The sequence below is a fragment of the Mirounga leonina genome, unplaced genomic scaffold, assembly GCF_011800145.1.
Source record: "Mirounga leonina isolate KUSES-001 unplaced genomic scaffold, KU_Mleo_1.0 Mir_168, whole genome shotgun sequence".
Lineage (NCBI taxonomy): Eukaryota > Metazoa > Chordata > Mammalia > Carnivora > Phocidae > Mirounga > Mirounga leonina.
In genome coordinates this window covers 30,606,390-30,628,498 of record NW_023270426.1, presented here as the reverse complement: position 1 = coordinate 30,628,498, position 22,109 = coordinate 30,606,390, and the positions used below count along the sequence as shown (strand labels likewise).

The 22,109-nt window shown below is 40.3% G+C and overlaps 1 protein-coding gene across 1 annotated transcript in view; it reads left to right on the top strand.

Moving 5' to 3' along the window:
* The window catches only part of JAKMIP2 (janus kinase and microtubule interacting protein 2), a 162,184-nt gene that overhangs the window by 124,372 nt on the left and 15,703 nt on the right, over nucleotides 1-22,109 (top strand). Inside the window, exons 11-19 of the mRNA XM_035014411.1 lie at nucleotides 1,080-1,163; nucleotides 1,849-1,911; nucleotides 4,543-4,641; nucleotides 6,275-6,373; nucleotides 8,157-8,210; nucleotides 9,118-9,183; nucleotides 14,110-14,178; nucleotides 16,053-16,130; nucleotides 18,083-18,286. Coding sequence (XP_034870302.1) covers nucleotides 1,080-1,163; nucleotides 1,849-1,911; nucleotides 4,543-4,641; nucleotides 6,275-6,373; nucleotides 8,157-8,210; nucleotides 9,118-9,183; nucleotides 14,110-14,178; nucleotides 16,053-16,130; nucleotides 18,083-18,286 — 816 coding nt within the window. The remainder of the gene's footprint in view (nucleotides 1-1,079; nucleotides 1,164-1,848; nucleotides 1,912-4,542; nucleotides 4,642-6,274; nucleotides 6,374-8,156; nucleotides 8,211-9,117; nucleotides 9,184-14,109; nucleotides 14,179-16,052; nucleotides 16,131-18,082; nucleotides 18,287-22,109) is intronic.

Below are 22,109 nucleotides of genomic sequence, written 5' to 3'. Positions count from 1 at the left end.
GGACATTGCTGCTATAAACATCGGGGTGCACGTACCCCTTCGGATCCCTACTTTTGTATCTTTGGGGTAAATACCCAGTAGTGCAATTGCTGGATCATATGGTAGCTCTATTTTCAACTTTTTGAGGAACCTCCATACAGTTTTCCAGAGTGTTAAGCATCCAACTCTTGATTTCGGCTCAGGTCATGTTGTCAGGGTTGTAAAATTGAGCCCTGCATTGGGCTTCTCAGTAGGGAGTCTGTTTGAGGTTCTCTCTCTCCCTCTCCCTTTGCCCCTCCCCACCCTCTCTCCCTCTAAAAAAAGAAAAAGGAAGGAAGGAAGGAAAGAAGAAAAAGAAAGGATACCTGCCATTGCTGACTTTATTCCACATTACACTAAAGAACCTATCGAGATCTTAAGATAAGTAAAAAATATGTGTATGGGCAAAAAGCAAAAAACCCACTAATTTTTCACAGAAAATAAGGTCCTATGTAGGGAGAATACAAGAGAATCTGAAAAGAAATGAAGTAAGGTTGCTCCATAGAAGATCAGTGTCCAAAAATGCTGATACACACACTCACCCCCCGACACACATACACATCATTCATACATACATACATACATACATACATACATACATACATACATACATCTGGATCTAGATTTAGATTTAGGGCAAAGTTGGCTCTGAAAGAATGGCAAGTTTTGGGAGAGGCAAAATGGGAGAAGGATTTCCAGAAGAGGAATTTATTCAAATAAGAGAGAAGTGGGGAGGGTTACAAGGCATATTTAGGAAATAAGGAGATCACCAGCAGATCAGGGGTGAACTTTGTTGATGAGTAGTGCGGAAAAGATTGCAAATATAATGGGAGTTCTCACATCTCACCTAAAGACTTTGAATTTTAACCTGATGGTAAAGGGAACCACGGAAAGTTTTAGGCAAGAATTTCAATCCTAAAAAGAGTTTTAAAAGGTCCTTTGATCATAGAAAAAAAAATTTTTTTTTCTCCCTTGTTGAGTTCTGATCAAGGAACATAAGGGAAGGAAAAATACTGAGTTACCATTTTACTTACTGAGTTCTGGAATTTTGATTTCACTAGGCTCAAGAACAGCTCCAAGCAGAGGTGCTAAGGTATAAAGCCAAAATTGAAGATCTGGAAGCGACCCTGGCTCAGAAAGGGCAGGTAGGCATCGGGTTGCTGGCTCTTCTGCAGATGCACACAATCCCGTCCGACTGTCCTACAGCCCCTGTGCATGGGCCGCACCCGGGACACAGCTTGGCTCTCCACAGTGACCTTTCTCAAACTCTGTCAGAATGTTCAACTCGATGTTTCTGTCCCTGGTGTTTTTCTGGCCAGAGCGTGAACCCCCTGCTACAACACGAATGAGGTTGGGCAAGAGAGAATGGCAGATGAAGAGGAGCCCTGTACAAATAGCCTAGAGTGGTCACAAGCTGCTGAGACAAAGACCCGCCCCTCGAGCTGCATTCTTTGCCTCTATGCTACATTTATGGTTCTGCATTTTAATGTTTTCCATCCATATGTATCTAGCCTGTGTGCATTCTGACCCTTTTCACTTTTTGCCTGTGTGGTCACTTCTGAGTCCCCGGAAGGCTGGTCCTGGATTATTCAGACTGAAAAAGTTAGAGCTTAGTGAGTGTCAATGAGAAGGGGGTGAAATTTTCCTGGCAACTTTGGCCCCGATGTCTTTTGAAGAAGGAGCGGATGACAAGGGGTGGGTGTCATTTACCAGCCACCGGCCGGCCAACAAACTGGGTGAGAGGAGACAGCTCTGGCCAAGTGGTTTGTCGACACAGGCTCTCCCGTGCCACTCCGAAATGCTGACTGCGCAATATTCTTTGTCAAACAGGACTCACACTGGGTAGAAGATAAACAACTTTTCATTAAGAGAAACCAGGAGCTTTTAGAAAAGGTATGTTGGGCGCCAACACCCTAGTGGGGCAGAGGAGAAAATGATGAGAGATCCAGGAGCAGCAGGGGGTCCCCTCAGGAGTGGCACAGGGGCTCAGGGAAGGGGAGGCTTTTCCGGCGCTGCGCTCTCCCCTGCTGCGTGCTCAACTGCATCCCTGTCACCGCCATCACCATCAGTTAGTGGCCCGTGTGCATGGCTCTGTGCTGGTGTTGTGCTGACTCGAGAGGTTGTGATCCCTGACGCCTACTGATTTGTTTACCGTATATATATATATACTGTCTGTGTGCTGTACATATATATATATATATATACACACACCCACACGTGCACACATCCTATGTGGTTGGCCATCTACTAAAAGCACACTACGAATAGGACTTGTTATTTTGTGCAAGGCAGTGACAGACTATGACTCCAAGACCACGCTGCAACCTAGCATAGACTGTTCTCACTTTTAATCGTTTTGCTGATCTTGGCTATTTATATACAGATATATATATATATATATGTATACTCTTTTTTTAAGGGGAGAACATTTTAAAAGATGCATCCACGGCACAAAACAGCACGTTCCGGAGGTTGCTCAACAAATCAAGAATGCAAAAGCATGGTGTAGGCTCAATAGATACAATTAATTTGGTTATCTGAACATAGGCTTTTGATTGAGACAATGAAATACACACAGAGATCATTTTAAGTTTAAGGTGGTTTTGTCTTTAGTGTTTACCTTCCATAAATCTAGTGAAAAGATTACAAAATAAATCATGCTTGGGGAAAAAACAGACTTTGAAAGCCCATTTGAATAAGGGAAATAATTCTGTAGGTTCATCCAGTTGTTATGTAGAAATTATTTTAGGATTATTTCTACCAATATTCAGTAGCCTTGGCAAGTCAAAAATTAACCACAACACTTTTGGAAGCACGAGAAGGGAAAGAAGATGCTTTATCCTCCCTCCCCTCTGGTCTAGCAAAGTCCTTAGCCTACCTCGCTTTCTGAATGACAAGAGACAGTGCATATGTATAGAGGGCGGGTGGGTTTTCCAGGATTGAGACCTGGTACTCTCAGAGAGGCGGGGGGTCCCTATAAAGAAACTTCATCACACATTGGTCCTGGTCTGTGAATTGCAACCTGTGAGCCACTGACCTAATTGCCAGTGTTAACTGCCCAAACCAGAAATCTCCCCAAATATCCCATCTTGGATCCACATTCAAGATTCTAGGTAGAATCTCTTTGGGATCTAAGTCAATTTCTTAAAACTTTTGAAAGTTCACGTGACCACAAATATCTGAATGTAAATCTAAATCTATGTGTAAAAAAATTTGACTGCATTGATTAATGTCACTAATATTTCACTATTTCCCCATCTTTATTTTCCTATAATTTTTCTATATCCTGAGGCTATGAGAAAAAGAGGTTTTTAGTAGTCTTAGAGATGCCCAGTATTAAGTGTTACTACATTTCTTTACACCTAAAAACTAATTCCCATTACATCTTCTATCTGCTTTCTTTCAGTCTTGATTTCTTTGGAATAAATGGGGAATTAAGGGGCTCAAGCTTCTATGATTAAAAGAAAACCACAGTGACAATAAAGCTAAACATCCTACTTCAAGTGGGTATACTTGGGAAAGTAAGAGTCATCCTATGATAAAAAGCCCCTGGGTTTTTGTTTCTAAATTCAAGATTTTAAATAGTTCCTGTGTGTGAGGCCCACCCACACAGCTAAAATCCCAAGGCAGCCCCAAACCTATTATAGATCATGAAAATGTTTTGATCCCTTGTAGACATGGGCCTGTCTTATAGGGTGAGGCATGTTTTACACAACTAACTTAATTCCACGCTTTATCAGGTTATAGGAGAAATCTTACAGGAAAATACAGGGAAAAGGTGTCACTTCTAAATGGGTAGACAAAGGAAGCCTCTTTTGGTAGGGAATGTTAGAGTTCTGTGTTCAAGGAAGAGTAGCAGTTCCTCATATAGAAAAGGAAATGGAGGGAACCCCTTTTAGGCAGAAAGATGAACAAAGACACAGCTCCTGGCAGTCAGTCCACAGGGTAGATGGGGCATTCTAGATTCTTGTGTGTGTGTGATCACATGTGAGTGTGTGCGTGTGCAGAGATGACCGTGAGAATATTTAAGGCCAGAAAGCTAGGTGCTGACCAGAGTATGAAGGTTTTTGAATTCCATATTGACGAGTTTGGCTTTATTCTGTGGGTAACTGGAACGCAGTAAAGTTTTGTATATGATCACAGCTATCTATATAAAATTTTTCTGACCATTTGTAACTCCAGAAACGAGAGGTGTCGGTCTCCACTATGTACACCATTGAAGGCAGTGCCAGGACACCGTCCCTGACCCACAGTACTCTCAGATTCACTAACTCAGAGGCTCCCCAGATGTTATCTCAATGAATGCAGGTGTCTTATAGCATTTTCCTCTATGACACAAAAAAGTCAACCAAAGGATAACTAGAAAGAAAGCCCAAGACTTATTTTATTCATATCTACTTGGGATTTTTTTTTCACGGCCTGGATGATTTATTCACCAACTAAATGAGTGCTCTCCATGCTTGCTTTGCTAAATTGTAGACGGTTTTTGCAATGTTCACCTAACTTGAGGATTTACTTTATTAGATAGAAAAACAGGAGGCAGAAAATCACCGGTTACAACAAGAACTACAGGATGCCCGAGACCAGAATGAGCTGCTGGAGTTTCGAAACCTAGAGCTAGAAGTAAGGAAATGATGATAATAATGATAATAAAAATAATTGTAACAATTAACATGCACTGAACACATCCTATGTGTGAGGTGCTAAATTAAGCATTTCAGATGCCTACTCTCATTCACCCTCACAACCATAATCAAGATTTTAGAGATGAGGCAACTGAGCTTGAATAACTTGCCCAAAACCTGGGACCATAAGTGATAAAGCACTGATGCAAGTCAGAATTGTCTGCTCAGAAAAAAAAGAATTGTCTGCTCAGCTACTGTACTTTTCGACACCATTGCCTTTAAGAACAAGAATGAATAATTTTTAAATAATTTACGTAATAGATTTCAAACTTCATCAATATTTCATAGCTTTAAAATAATCATTTCCATCCTTCATTGAATTCTGACTCATAAAAATGTTACCTCAAGAATTATATTTCAAATTGTGCTATATACAAAAATATGTTGTTATACACTTGAATTCATGAGTAAACTTTTTTAATCTATAGTGCACTTACGCAAAAGGCTAAGAAGCAAGGTAACTTGTTTTAGGAAATACCTTGGTTAACCTGACCAAATTTCAGTCTTTTTTTTTTTTTTTAAGTAAAACATATCAGTCAAATCAGATCTTAATTGTATCACACGGAATCTGGCCGGTGGGGGGCACCTGGCTGGCTCGGTCAGTAGAGCATGTGACTCTTGATCTCAGGGTCATGAGTCCAAACCCCATGTTGGGTGTAGAGATTACTTAAAAAAAATAATTTAAAAAAAACAGGGGTGCCTGATGGCTCAGTCAGTTAAGAGTCCTACTCTTGATTTCGGCTCAGGTCATGATCTCAGGTTTGACATCGAGCCCCATGTTGGGCTTCACACTGGGGGTGGAGCCTGCTTAAGATTCTCTGTCTCTCTGACCCTCCCCACTCCCTTTCCCTCTCTAAGAAAAATAAAAATGAAAAAGCCTGACTTCTTTGGGACGCCTGGGTGGCTCAGTCAGAAGAGTGTGCAACTCTTGATCATGAGTTCTAGCCCCACATTGGGGGGAGAAATTACTCAAATAAATATTTTTTTAAAAAAGAATCTGGCTTAGAATCTGACTGAATGTATATGGATACGAAAGATAAGAAAATTTCCCATTTGATAACTCTGTTATTTTGCCAGGGGTTTCTTTTTGAGGTTTTTTCAAATTAGATCTGGATAGAGTTAGCAGTTGGTGTTCCTCAGTGAGGAAGAGCGAAGTCCTCTTTAGTAGTTCACATATCTTCATCGTAAAACTTGAGTGGATTGAATATGCAAAAGGCCGTTAGCAGCCATAAGACTTCATGATCAAAAGACCATTCTCTGTGACACCTGAAAGCTCTAAATATTCATATAGTTTAAATGGGAACTTCACTTCCAACATTTCTCTGACCAAAAAATTTGCAAGACTGAATAACACCATCTGTAAATTCTCCTACCATACCTCTTAGTTGATCAGTCAGTTCTTTTCCATTAAATTGAAGCATGAACATCTTGTGTTTCTTTTTTTTTGGCCACATGACATTGATAAACTACTGCAATAGCATAAAGAGAGAGCACAGACAACTGGTTTAGTGTTTAATCAGTTGTTGCTTTTTTTTTTTTTAATTCCCATATATTCTTCACTGTATTTCAAGGAAAGAGAGAGACGATCCCCTCCATTTAATCTACAAATTCACCCATTCTCTGATGGTGTGAGTGCTCTACAGATCTACTGTATGAAAGAAGGTGTCAAGGTAGGCAGATACTCAATTTTTTGTGTTTGTAAAAAGTAGAGAAACTGGGAATTGGAAAAGGGGAGGTTATTGATCACTTTTGTTTTTCAGTCACTGGATGTTATTTTGATACCAACTATGTAGCAACTGAAAAGAGTCGCATCTAGGTGCCAGGCTGGCTCAGTTAGTAGGGCATGCCACTCTTGATCTCAGGGTCGTGAGTTTGAGCCCCATGTTGGGCGTTGGAGCCTCCTTAACATAATTTTTTTTAAAAAATTAAAAAAAAAGATGTGTGACAGATGTATGAATGGTAACAGCAGAGAACACAGGAAATCATGATTATTAAGAACAGAGTAGGGTAAAGAAGATACAGATTCAAAATATTAAGATAATTACCCTTAATTATCTAGGGGAAATATTAAATAATAAAATATCAGTACTTTGAGAAGCACATTTCAAGTATAGCAGATAAAAAAATATTTGTCAAGTCCCTTTGTTATGCTGACTTAAGTGCTGTGGGATTCATAATCTTGGAATTTTGGCAGTGGAAGAGACCTTAAAATCATCTAGCCCACCATCTCTTTTGATTACGTTTAATTTAGGGAAGATTTCTCTTTTGGAAGGACTTATGATTTCTAACATGTTGTTCATTTAGATAAAATGTAATTCTGTCTTTAGGGATATTGGGATCCATTTTAAACATTAAGGTTGAATGGAGGTGGCCCCATCTCCTGGAAAATATATTGTCCTTCAACGTAATGCAATCACATGGTGGGTCTCTATCCCGCAGGGAAAGCTGGGAAGCCTCCTGCTGTTCCTGGTCTCTCCTTGACCTTGTGCATGGCCCTCCCTGCTCCCACTCTGAGCTGCCAGATAATACCTGCTTTCGTTGCCTTCTCTCTACCTGTGAAACTGAGCTAGACCTCCCCCTTCCCGGTGGTAGGGGTCTGGTTGTGAGTAAGAGGAGAGAGGTGTACTAATGAAGTAAAAAGTGGGAGGAAAATTAGGTAGTAAAATTGCGCTTCCTTATTTTCCATCCTAAACCTCTTTCAGGGTGTTTAAACTTCTGTCCTTCCTGGGCTGCCCCAAAATTTGTAAACCAGAGCAGTTTGTTGGGTTTTTTCTTTATTCAGCTCTAATTAAATGAAAAGGACTTCTACTTTGTCTTTTCCTTAGATACTTTTCTTAGATAAATCACAAACAACCTACTCTGGTGGATGAAATTTATATGCAGGGGAACTTTTTCAAATGGAGTTCAGCTGCTTCAAACTGACTCAAGAAATATAGTTAAAATGAGCTATTTTCCATAGCATGAAATTAATGCTAAAAAATGGAAGGTACTCTAGTTTTCTATGTGGCAATCAAAATCTCAGCCAGGTCAGAATTCCATTAATTAGAATGAAATTAGTTGATTATATTTATTACTTGTTACTTTTCTTTATACCTACAATTTATCATAATTCAAAAAAATTGTCAATTAATAAGAAAAAACTTTAATGAAAGAATTCCAAGTCCTTACTATATCCTAGACTCTTTCACATACCATCCCTTTATCCTTAAGATCAGCCTATGAAGGAGGTATTTTGCAACCGGTGAAATTGAGAATGAACTGTTAAGTAGTCTGCCCAGGTTCACGCAACTTGGAAGAAGCAGGGTGAAAACATAAAACCACGTGTGCCTGATTGAAAACAACCCAAGGAAGTATGGGTCTTAAAATATCTTCTCAAAGTTACGGGTCAAGCAGTGATAGAATAGTAAGCCGCCTTTGTGTCTTTGATTTGAATGTGTCTCCTTGATGTTGCAGGATGTGAACATCCCTGATCTCATAAAGCAGCTTGATATCCTGGGTGATAATGGGGTAAGTAATGAATTGATTAAGGGCAGTAAATATATGAATTTGCCCAAAGAGGGGCAAGAAATACTTGCCAGGGCATCATGTGTAAAATAATAGCAAGTGAGAAGCCACGTTCACTTAAGGATGTAGCTCCTTGAAGAGAATCAATCATTTATCAAACAAGTTGGTTGAGGGGTTGTAAGGATCTCTAGAAGGCAGAAACGGGAACTGGTGAAGTGCTTTTCATGGGCTGGTTTCACGTTTGAATGCCGACCACATCTGCAGTGATTAAAGCTAATTACCTTCTCTCTGTTGCCTGGAGCCATCTAGCATGAAATTAATCAGTCATGCAGTTGCAACTGCTGCTAAATAGTAGGGTTGGTGGCAGCCCCATAAAAATGGACCAGGAAACTATAATCTCTTTTTTTTCTAAAAACACCTTCCAGGCAGGGTCAAGGCATATTAATTCAGTGGGAGGAACATTCATTGAGATACTATGGGAATGATGCATATAAGTTGGAGGAGTCACCCATTTTTTGCCTTGAAAAATCATCAGAGGAGAGAAGAGAATCAATTAAATCACATCAAACCACTATGAAAAGATTACTTGTTATTTCATTTTGGTTTCTGCTTTTCTCATAACCTGACCATTAGCTAAGTATGCTCACAGTGAAACACAAAAGCAAGTCAGTATTAGAGATATTAAAAAAAAAATCACATTTAATGTCCTTTTACATGTTTCGAATGAACTTTTTGTTCAGAATCGTAGAATAGAACATCTGAACTAAGTAGAATAGAACATCTGTTACGTTACATACATGCACCTGCAGTAATATCTATGGCAGGCTGTTAGGCAGATAGTGCAAATATCGTAACTGTCTTCAGCTTATTTTCTTTCTCTCTCTCTCTCTCCCTCCCTCTCTTTTGGCAGAACTTAAGAAATGAAGAACAAGTGGCCATAATTCAGGCCAGCACTGTGCTGTCCCTGGCAGAAAAGGTAATATATCAAACTAACATTCAAACCATCTCAATGTCTGACTTCACACCTAAAGACCCGGGTAGGGTTGAAGGACATTCTCTTTGCACATGACTTTGTGTTACTGAATACCTAATAAGTATCTTTTTTTTTTCAGGGTAATATAACCCCTATAGAATGAGAACACACAAAAGAAAAGTCTACACACTGATCTGGGGTGGGTGGATAATTCTTGCTTTGTAGTCTGTTAAAAAATGGAACACTTTCTGGATTACATTATCCAAACAATCCCTCCCAAGCTGGGACAGCTGTAAAGAAGGGTTTCGTTGAGAGGTGGTAAAATGGCGCCTGGCTCTTTTTATGCGCTCTTCCCTGGCTGCATACACACCAGTTGTCCGGAACTGATTGTGTAATTCAGTGGTGGCTCACTGCAGTCACATTCAGAAAGCCCAACCTGGGGACTGGCAGAAGAGCAACACTGAGTGTGTTCTGGCCCCCTTGTGTCGAAACCTGGTAAATGGTAGGGAGAGAGACAAAGGAAAGAGCCAAGTGGAGAAGCTTGATGACTGGCTATGTTCAGGGTGTCGCGAGAATCAGCATTTACTTGAGAGGCTCGTGTACATGGTTGGATAAAATGACAACTGTATAAATTCCTTGAAATGCTTTCTTAATTCCTAAATGCATAAAGAGTTTGTTATAAATTAAATGAAACCATAAACAAGCAAGTGATCTGCTTTCTCCAGTCTGAAGTAAGGGAATCCTCCAGGTCAAATGATTTATTGAGTTACTCGAACAATACCATGACATAAAGGGAAAACAATGTAGGGAGAGGCAAGGACTGCTATAAAATAAAAAGTTACTTAAGAAATAGTAAAATGATCCTTTTTTGGATCGGATTCAAGGACACCAAGTGTGGAAGAAAGGACACTTTGCTGACGGCTGGGGAGATTTTAATATGGATCAGGAATTATATAACAAAAGGAGTTCATGTTCATTTTGCAAGGTATAAAAATGGTCTTTGAATTAAGGATTTTTTTTTAAAGGCCTTTTCTGTTAGGGATATATACTGAGGTATTTACATGTGAAATGATATCTGGGATTTGCTTTGTAAAAAACGTACTTAGAGGGCGCCTGGGTGGCTCAGTCGTTAAGCGTCTGCCTTCGGCTCAGCTCATGATCCCAGGGTCCTGGGATCGAGCCCTGCATCGGGCTCCTGCTCGGCAGGAAGCCTGCTTCTCCCTCTCCCACTCCCCCTGCTTGTGTTCCCTCTTTCGCTGTGTCTTTCTCTGTCAAATAAATAAAATCTTTAAAAAATAAATAAATAAAAACAAAAATTAAAAAAAATAAAATAAAAAACTTAATTTATGCTTTAATTACAGATGTATCACTCTCCCTCTCCACAACAAATTAATAGCACCACATTATCTCTAACATAACGTCCAGAATCCAGAACTTGCCATGAGGGCCCCGAGGATCTGGCCCTTACCTGCTTCTCCAGGATCCCACTTGTTTCTTTGGTCCATAGCAAAGGTCCAGCCATACACAAATGCTTCTGGGGCCCTGATCTTCTGTCTCTGTCTCTCTCTCCATCTCTATCACTGTTACCATCCCTTGGTCCTTTACACTGTTCTCTTTGCTTAGAAGATAATCCCTTTTTCCTTTTCTACCTTGGTCTGGCTAAATCTGAACCATTAGACATGCCCCTGTGTGGGGAAGCCTTCTTATTCACCCAAGGCCAGTTAGGTGGTTTTTTTCTCTGTGTTTCCACAGTGACTTCTGCATCTGCTACTATGGCTTTTAACAACTATAACAGGGCTGCTCATTTTTTGCTGTTGTTATACGCCCCCAACCACCTACCGCTAGACTTTAAGCTCCATGAGGGCAAATATGGTATCTGTTTACTCCACTTTGTTTGCCTAGCTTTTCACAATAGCCCAGCACATCTAACAGGTGGTCAACAACTGTTTACTGAAGGAACAAGTGATCGTGAATGTCCACAGGACAGTGTTCCAGTGACATCCAGTTGGATGAAGAAAACACAGTCTGTATTCCCAGGTCTGCTACAGTCATTTGGCAGCAAAAGCCAGAGTGTCTCATTCAGTTGGACTCATAAAGGGCTACAATTCTTTATTGCAAGAAAAGTCACCTTAGTTTAGGAATACCAAGAAAACTTGCCTTTCTGTAAAAGGCAAGGATTCGGGACATGAAGGAAAGGATAGGGAAATGGAAAAGAAAATAGGAATAGGAAAAAAGAAAAGGAAAAATAGGTCTGTGTGCCTTGCATTTGCTTAGATTGTTGGAAGAAAATCTTCCATTCCCTGCCCTGTGTGGCGTGTGGTGCAGCTTGAACTTGACCATAATTAACACTTGCATAGTGCTTCTTTTGCACTTGGCACTGTTCTAATTGCCAAAGTCTTGGTATGACTGTTCTATGTGAGGAATTTCATATATGAGGAATCTGAAGCACAGAGAAGGTAGGTAACTGCCCCAGTCACACAGCTAGAAAATGATGGAATCCGGATTGATTCATACTCAAGCAGTCTATTTGCAGAGTCCATGATCTTCTTAACCACTGCACCCAAATTCCCCTTAAGCATCCTATTGAAAGCAAGAGGTACCCTATGTGGAGCCCATAGGACCTGCTCTTTTAGAGCTTTGGTGAATTAATTCATGCCTCCATTTACCTCCAGTTGAACATGTACAGAGTGATGACAGTGTGCTTAGCGCTGAAGATCTAAGTGAAAGAACCAGATGCATAAGACACAGGCCTGTCCTCAAAGTGCTCATAGTCTGGGCAATTACCTTTTGTGCAGATCTTTACAATTCACAAGTTTTAAAGTCCCCTCCTACCTTTGGGATTCACAAATGAACATTTCTATCTCCCAGGAACTCTAAATGTCAACCTTGAAGCTTCTGATACTGCAACTTTGAATAGCATTCTGCTGTCTAGGAATATAAACTATAACCAGAGATTGAACCTAGACAAATTTCCAACAAGTAAATCCTCTAGTGACTTTGTATTAAAAATAGCAAGAGCAGGGGCACCTGGGTGGCTCAATTGGTTGAGCGTCGCTTGATTTCGGCTCAGGTCATGATCTCAGGGTCATGGGATCAAGCCCCGCATCACGCTCCACATTCAGGAGGGAGTTGACTTGAAATTCTCTCTCCCCCTCTCCTTCTGTCCCTCCCCCTGCCTGTGTGCGCGCACGTGCTCTCTCTGTCTTAAAAATATATAAGAGCTGTGACCTTAAGTGAGAACATGAGAATATGTTATGGGCCAGGTACTGCACAAATCTCCTTGTCGTTGACAACTGTCCTATATTCATCCACTCTTTGCATTCTACACATGAAGAAACTGAGATGTGGGCTTCAGTAACTTGTCCTGCATCACAGGTTATAAGGGCTTCGAGTAAACACAAAAATCTATGTCTGGAGCCCATGACTGAACTGCTTCAACTTACTGTACTCTTAAAAACACTGTTTAGAAGAGAATTTGCTTCTCAATGATAAATGGGCAGCAAGTGAAAGGAAGCATTTTAATAAAGCATGATGGTATACAATTGCATTATGAGGCTATTTACCCATGACTTTTGACGGAAATCTGCTTCAAGGGGAAACCACGGGTGTGTACAAGAACTGAGGGAGTAGCCCCTCCAGTCTCCCCGGGGAATTTCTTCTTTCTTCTTTCCCCTAAGAGGCTGTTGGGCATGGTGTCGCCTTGTGAATGTCAAGGCCTTTGCGTATAGAAAAAATGCTCAGTGCATCACATAATTTATCACAAACTAAAAAAGAAATGTCTAGTAGTGAGACTAGACATTTCTCTAGTTTGAACTATGCATTTGCTGAATGAATGAATGAATGAATGAGTGAATGAAAAACGGTATTTCCTGAACTAAGAGAGAAAATGCACCAAGTTTTCAAACTTCTAACAGTGTAGAAGTACAAAATAAATGTTAACTTCTAACAGTGTAGAAGTACAAAAATAAATGTTAACCAAAAACTAGAATTTATTGGGTACCCTGTACATGCAATCCACTGTGAATAGTGCCTAACATTAATTGCATCCTTTAATCTTCAAATTATTAACCCTATTTCATAGAAAAGAGGTCGAGGCTTAGATGAGATAAGCAAGCCATGAAAAGCTAGAATTGGGATTAGACCCAAGGTGATGTGCCTTTAGAACCCCCACGATTATTATGCCCAGCTGCCTCCCTAAGGGATAAGCTTACGTTTAACTTGGGAGAGACCCATTATAATAATTTGTTCTATTAAACCAAATATGTGGTAAGCTCATGCCATATTATTCAAAATCTAATTTTACTCAGGGTGCTGATCAATGTTAACATCAGTGCCATGTAACAGGATGATATATTCTAAGTGTTAGGAAAGGTAGGTTTTTTTAATGTGATTAAAATGTCTCCACTCAACAAAAATGGTTCTTCAACACTTAGCTGTGGGCAGTTTCAAACACTGAGAAACTGCCATTTCTCCGGTCTCACCTGGCCTTCTTTCTTCCATCATGTTTCCCCCAACCATGGAGAACTGGATGTCTCTTCTGCTTGGAATCTTCCCATCATTTTTGCCTAATCATCTCGGACTCGAATTCATCAGACTCAGTTGCAGTTGTCACTTCCAGGAAAGCCTCCTCTGGTGTTGTGTAATGAGGGCAAAAAAACATGTGGGTCTTACCATCAAAACTCTAGTATCTAGTGCAGGGCCTGACACGTGGTAGGCGTCAAGGAATGCATTTGCTGAATGAATGAATGAATGAATGAGTGAATGAAAATCGGTATTTCCTGAACTAAGAGAGAAAATGCACCAAGTTTTCACTCACTCCTCATCTGCTTCCTAAGATATGAGAGGAAGAGACAAAACAACTCAGTAGACTGCACGGTGTACACCATCTCAAGCGATCATGTAGACTGTTTTGTCTTGTTTACTCCTTAGTGGATCCAGCAAATTGAAGGAGCTGAGGCTGCCCTACACCAGAAAATGATGGAACTGGAAAGTGACATGGTGAGTACAAAGACGAGGTATCATAAAAATGAAGAAAACTTGACAAGGCAAATGGAAAACAACCATTTTCTACCAGTTTTATCTGGCACTGATGGAAGTGTGCAGCTTCCCATTATTTTGTGTACAGACTATGGAACAAAATTCCTGGAAGTAACCCACAAGTTCAAGTTATATTCTTCAAAAATATGTTGTATTTTTTATAATATTTCTAAAACTAATGCTGAAGAGAATTCAATTAGGTGTTTTTTTCCTTAGGCTAAACAATTTTTCCACCATATGTTGTCATAGTAAAAAGTACAGAAATGATGAATGTAACTCTGATTTAAAAAATCTCCAAACCACCTCATGCTCATTAGGATGGCCACTATCAAAAAAACAGAAGTTAGATGTTGGTGGGGATGTGGAGAAATTGGAACCTGTGCACTGCTGGTAGGAATGTGAAATGGTGTGTGGCTTCTAAGGAAAATACTGTGGTGGTTGCTGAAAAAATTCAAAATAGAATTACCATCCAATCCAGGAATACCACGTTTGGGCATATGCCCAAAATAACTGAAGGTAGGGTCTCAAAAAGATATTTGTACACCCATGTTCAAAGCAGCATTATTCACATAGCTTAAATGTGGAAGCAACCCAGATGTCTATCAGTGGATGAATGGATAGCAAAATGTGGTCTATACATACAATGAATATTATCCAAGCTTTTAAAAGGAAGGAAATTGTAACATACATAACATGGGCATAATGCTAAGTGAAATAAGCCAGTCACAAAAAGACAAATACTGGATGATTCCACTTACGTAAGGATCCAGAGTAGTCAAACTCCTAGAAAGTAGGAACGACGGCTGTCGGGCTAAAAGGAAGAGAAATTGGGGCGTTGTTGTTTAAGGGGTATAGTTTCAGCTTTGCGAAATGAAAAGCATTTCGGAGATTAGCTGCGTAACCATGTAAATATCCTTAACACTACTGAACTGTACACTTAAAAACGGTTAAGAGCGTAAAATTTATGTTGTGTGTGTTTTACCACAATTAAAAATTTTTTTAAATCCCCAAGCATAGGAATTGTTGATTATAATTTACGGGAATACGTAGAATTTTATAACTGTACTGTCATTAGTATTATTACTACTAAAAAACAGGTAGTGATTCCTATCAGGCTAGGGAATCCTATAATAAGAACAACTTGTATTTACATAGTATGTGACAGCTCACACATCATTTGCTTATATTTTACACAGAGTTTCTATTTTGCCAAAAGGTTAGACTCTAAAGTCAAAGCATGTGACAAGAACTGTTTACCTTAAAAGAAAACAAAAACAAAAACAAAACTTGAAAAAAGCGTGGGAACTTTAGGTTGAAGTCCCAGCTCGTCCGGGTTTTGTGGCAGGAGCAAAGTGCTCTCATTAAGTGACACCCCCATTCTCTAAATCATTATCCATCTTTGTGTTTGCTAGTTGTACACAGATAATTTTGAATAATTGTTTTATTATACCACTGTGCATTCCTAAACATTCTTACAAAAATAGACTCTCCCAATATATTGGCACAGATATACTTACTAGTTACTAACTTACCTTGTCAAAATCAAATCTGTCCTTAACCATGTACTTTTGGATTGGCATAAAAATCCTTTAAAGCATTCCATGTGGATTGGTCACTGTATCTTTTATACTTCTTTCCATTGATTTTCACATTCCCTGTGTGAGGCTATTAAAGTTGAACTATTTCCCTAACAGACAAAATCTATGACCCTACAAATGCTAGTGACTTGTCTTGCAGTGGAATTTGAGAAAACATTAATCAGTACAATTTATATATCACTTGCTAGTAAACTCAATTGACTCTTTCTATTTATCATTATGGCCCCCTTCTTATAGGAACAATTCTGCAAAATAAAAGGCTATCTAGAGGAAGAACTAGACTACCGAAAACAAGCTCTCGACCAAGCATATATGGTAGGTACAGCAAGCACTAAAGACACCCAGAGAGTTCACAATTCTCTATTGCAGAGTAAAGCATCCTGGTTCGTTTGTCATGCCAAGTGCTTGAATAGACCACGACATAAAACTCATTTATTCAGTGGTTTCTAATTCCGGTTTTAGAACAAATGCATCCCTCCCTCTTTCCTGTTATAATAATAATCCTGTTATAATAACTTTTTAATTATGCTTCATTTAAAAAAATTAAGTGTATGTTATTATAAAATGCTTTAATGAAGGACAGATTGGATGGTACTGTGGATTAAAGAGAAATTTTATTAAATAAAATCCAATGGTTTGGGAGCCTAATGTAGTGGTAGAATGATAGAGCCTTTAAAATGTCTGTTATGTACATTTTTACTTCACATATTTCTCCCAACAACCCTGAGAGGTATAGGTAATCTGATTATTCCTATATTGTATAGGAGAGAATGAAGGCTTGGAGAGTGAAAGAATTCTGCCTGACAAAGCAAGCAGGTAGTGCTCAGGTCTGACTCCAAACCCTGTGGCCTTCACTACCGTAATCCAGCCACAGTAAGGAAGGCTCTTCGGTAAATAGGCTGTGCCTTTTTCTCTCCCACAGAACATTGTGCTGACTGAGGAGCACATTTGATTCATTCCCCATACCAAACTCATAATACATAATTCCTAATATTGGACTATGACTTGCCTGTCTTCTTTCCATATGCTGCACACACCCCCCCCCCCCGCCCCATTAATTCACAGTAATAACTTAAGAGAAAAAGACCAAACTTAAAAGAGGAACATTTCGAGTTGTTAGTAGAGGTTTTTATAATGCTTTCCTGGAAGTAGCCTGGGTCACTTTGGGGGTAAGAGTGAAGCACTAAGCCCCTGCTTGTAACAAAGATGAATTAGTCTTCCCTTCCAAAATGAGTAAGAGATTCTGAGCACCATTTGATGGGGAAAGGAGAAAATGAGAGTTGGTCCCTGGAGAATCAAGAAGGAAGCCCTCTCCCCCCCCTTCCTACCCTTTTATCCTTGCCTTCTCCACCTACACATGATAGGGTTCATCTGTGTGTTCGTGTGAACCATGACTGAGTACTTGTTCAGACAACCACATTTAATGTTAAAAAGAAGAGATCTGCTTAGTCCAGCGCAAGAGCTAGGAAAACACCCCTTACCCAGGCATGACCATCCACCTCTGTCAAAGTCACAGGGGGTAAGATTGTAGGTTTGGGCTGCTATCTCTGAAGCATGTTAAAAAAAAAATAACTGGGATATAAGGAGCAGTAGACTCTTCATCTAAAACAGAGAAGACCAAGGAGGCATTTTATAGCTAAAGCAGCTATAAATCTCAGAGTATTAAAAAACAATCCAATTCTGAAGACTCTAGGCCATTTTTAGATCATATCTCCCAATCTGTATTTTAAGATGTGGAGACTGTACAGCCATCTTCAAGTTCATAGGTGTGTCCTGTGGAAGAGAGGTGGCCTTTTGTACATGAAATATATCTCTAGTTTCAAGTATTCCAACTTAGGTCACTTTTCAATGCTTATTTCTAAAAGTACAGCCACCATGATAGATGTCTAAATGTCTGAAGGGCTGTCAAATGAAAGAGAGGCCAAATTAATTCTCAGCTACATTTGGGAATAGAAGGATATACAGTTCTTATAACAAAGTAAGGACTTCCTCAAAATGAAATGGACAAGATCCCAAGAAAAAGAATAAATTCCCCATCACCAGAGAAGTTCACATATTGTTAGCTCGATGACATTTAGGGAATCTTACAAAGGGGATTATCAAAATGGTAGTTAGGCTGGACAAGCTTTGAAGTTTATCATATTGCTATGATCCTGTAAGATTAGTTGTGCGTGACCCCCCTCCCCCATACACGCAAGTGTCTCTGTTCACATTCCACACATCAATGCTAAGTTCCAAAGTTAGACTTTTCTAATTCTGTTTGCCAGAGAATCCAGGAACTAGAAGCTACTTTGTACAATGCTCTGCAGCAAGAAACTGTTATCAAGTTTGGTGAATTGTTAAGTGAAAAACAGCAAGAGGAGCTGAGGACAGCAGTAGAAAAGTTACGGCGGCAGATGCTGAGGAAGAGCAGAGAGTATGACTGTCAGATTCTTCAGGAGAGAATGGAGCTCTTACAGCAAGCCCATCAGGTGAGGACTGAGTCACTGCATCTGTGTAGGGTTGGTACTAAGCAAATGGGACTTAGTACTAAGTACATTGTACTGAGTATGGGTGTGGAGAAGCCTAGGAGCTATAAACTATTTTCAGAGAGTAAAATAACTACTGTTTTCCACCTAGACTCAGAGACAGGAGGACAGTTTTGTAATGATTCAGTCTTAAGAAGATTGGCATTTCGGAAGCATTGCATACTGCTGCCATTTTGGGAACTATTTTGTCATGAAACACCCTTTGAATCTCCTGGATCCTGATTAGCTCCCTTATGCAGGGAAGCAAGACTCTCCCCAGGACAGAAATAATACCTCCATCCTGTTACTCACCCCAGTCCATAACCTAACCTGATCCAATAATCTGAATAGGGTAAAGGAGAACAAGGGCCTTTTTCTTTATTCCCAGAACAAACAGCAACACCAACAAAGCCTGGAAGCTGCTGCTTACTTACTGGCATTTGCTATGTCAGGAACTAAACTTACATCATTGCATTTAATCTTCACAATAGCCCACTGAGGTAAGTATTCTTATGGTCCCAATTGAGGAGATAATGATACTGATGACAAGAATGCTTCAGTTTGCCCAAGATGACCCAGATAGCAAGCTCCAGAGCCAGATTACCACTCAGGTGGGCATGACTCAAGGCTGGTGCATCTAACCATGGCACTATGCTGTCATACACAGCTTGAGTTAACTACGATTGGCGGGACTCATCTAGACCAGCAAGGCTCAAGAGACACTCAAGTTAGAGCCCAAATTCTTAATTCCAACTCTTGGTTCGTGTCTTAGCTTGACAGGTGAGGACTAGGGCCCTGGTCAAAAAGCAGATTCCAAAAGAATTCCAAAATTGGTAGTGCCAGGCTGTCGTGTTTGGTACTCAGAAGCTGACTATAGAAGAAGTAAGAATCATGTGGTCTTCAGAGTTCAAGGTGAGTGGAAAAGGAACAGGTTATTTTATGACACCAATAAGAACGGTTTATGGGGAATATGACACTTAGCATACCCCCTATGTAGCCAGGAGTTCTGTGAATCTTTATAGTCTGACAGATTATTCAAGTCAGCAGGGGAACTCTGAAGCCGTTTGTCCTGGAGATGGTGAATGCATGCATGTTTGTTTCAGTGGCCCTTCAGATTCCATCATAAGGTTCAGGGTTTTGACCCTGGAAAGGGTTTTTAAATCCTTTAATAATAGACTCCCTGGCATCATTAGTTGGGGAATGAAAGTGTCCTCTGCATAAATTTCTTATGCTACAGTAGCATTTAATTAATTTCAACAAATCAGGAGTTGTACCATGGAACCACAGCAGTGTTTATTTCTAAGATGTACAAATAATTATCTGAATTTATTTAGATTAAAAGCTGTCATCTCTTTTGAGTCTTTAACCAGCTAAGGTGATTCACTCCCGAAAGACATGGTTTTGTTTGCTTTATCAGTCTGAACGGATGGTTATGTTATATTTCTAAGCCTCAGAGATTCCCACTGAAATTCTCTATCTCTCAAACAAATGTTCACTAGAAAATGCCTTTTCTAGTTATTATTTCTTACTCTTTGCCTGCCATTGTAATCAGTAGTTCTGATTTGAGAGAATTATTCCAGAAGGTCTTGGCCAGAATTTGTCATATATCAGTATATGATCCAGGTAAATTTAGAGCAGCATATCACTAACTATTCATGGGACATTTCTGTTTGAATGTTTCACATATGAAACAGATCTAAACATTCTTATCCTTACTTCTCCCGTCTTTCCCCGGCTGCCTGCCTTGGTCAGTAGAATTACCATATCCCAAAGCACTCAGGCTGGAAACCCTGGAGTCTTCTTGGTCTTTTATCTCCAGGAGTTAATATAGCACTACATCCATCTGAGCATTTCCCCTGAAATGTTTTTGAAGCTGTTGCATTTTTTCCACACTTGTAACATCAGGCATCTACAGGACCTCTCAATACTGCAGCAGGCCCAGCTTCTGCCAAATGTCCTCTGCTGTAACCCGGCTCCATCCTCTATGCATTTGTTCTGTCACATGTTTAAATGCACCTCCTAGACTTTGAACACCATGCCATAGAGAATTCACATAGACCCTGCCTTTACAAAGCTTAGGACCTACTGATGGAGTCACAGGAGACTAATTCAAAGAAAAATAACTCTAATTGATATCTTTTGACAAGGGGTATAAAAAATCATAAGCAGTGTGCCTTGGGGACCCACTTGTGGGGAAGACTTCCAGCTCTCCTCTCCTTTGTTCGTTGTGCGAATCACTGCAGATTCTTTCACCTTTTCCAATGGTACATTCTTCCTCAGAAGCCTCCATGATCCCAATTTCCAGTTGAGTCTGGTCCTATGCGGTCTCTCCAGGTCCTTCATTAGCTGGCTTACCCCTTCCCCGGAAAGCTGACCCGAGACAGTCTGCAGAGCATACCTTCCTCACTACTCATGCAGACCTCTTCCTGGTACCACTTGGGCCATGACTCCCACCTCTAAGCCTTTGTTTGCCTGATCACTTGCCCTAAAATGCCCTTCCATGTCTGCTTCATTTATCCAAATGTTCTCATTTTTTCCAGTCCCAGTTTAAGATCTGTTTCCCTTAGGATGTTCTCCCTGATAATAATGGAGTACAGACTATTGAAAAAAAAAAATCTATACTGCGTACCCTGTTACACACTCTTTCACACCCATATTGAGGGCCTGCTTGTGCCAGAGACTAGGAATGTGACAGTGGACAAAGACGTAAAGGTCACTGTTCTCATCTATACTACAGATGAAAGAGGTCAAAGCAACAACACAAAAAACAATGACCAAGGCAATGTAGAGAGTGTCCATGAGTACTATGAAGAAAAGTATACAATGTGTGTGTGAATCTAGGAATAGAGGATTCACCTCTTTAGACTGGCTAGTCAGACCAGGCCTCTCTGAAGATGTCTAAAATCCCAGGGACCAGCCACACAAAGATCTTGGCTAAGTGTCCCCGAAGATAGGGACAACAGAGTCTAAGTCTCTACTGTGGGAACATTTGGAATATTCAAGAAACGAGAGAAGGCCATAAAAATGGAGCAGAGAGAGCCAAGAGGAAGTGGACATGAGGTGAAGTTGGAGCGGTAAAACAAGGCCTAAGTCATGTTGGACCTTGAAGGAGTTGGGCTTATTTCTGAGTGCAGCTTAGCTGCATCTTCCTTATTCTTACCGCTCCTCCTCTCCCCCTTAAACTCAGGGACTGCCCTGGTGATTTCATGTGTTGGGAGTGCACACAGCTGCTGTAGACGGATGTACTAAATTAGAAACAGGGAGGGCTGGCTGCAAGCTGTCACACCAGTACTGATGCCAACAAGAGTGACTTGGTGGACTTCCTAGCAGTACAGATAAGCCAGGCAGAAAAGGGATCTGATTTGGATCTGACAGGGATCCCCCTTGGATTGGATGGCAAGCAGATGGGAAGGAAAAAGAAATAGAACATGCGGCACACATTAGCTGAAGTAACTCATAATCAACACGTAGAGGCAGCTTCTTTGTACTCAACACTGCCCTGGTTGCTAGAGATTGGTGATGAAGTTAAACATGGTTTTGCCATCGTTTACCTTTTCTACTTGAGCTGGGTTTCCCTGTGTTTCAAACTTTGTCTCCCCATCTGATCGGAATGGTTCTTTGAGATCAAGAACTCAGTGGTGTCTGGACCCTCCATTACATTCAGCAAAGTCCTGTCCTCTGTGGGAAGTTGCCCAACAAGCAGACACTTGATGGCTGAAGAGACCCTGCAGTAATCTTACAGGTCCATGATTTTATTGATATAATACTTGCCTCCACATCCAGTAGA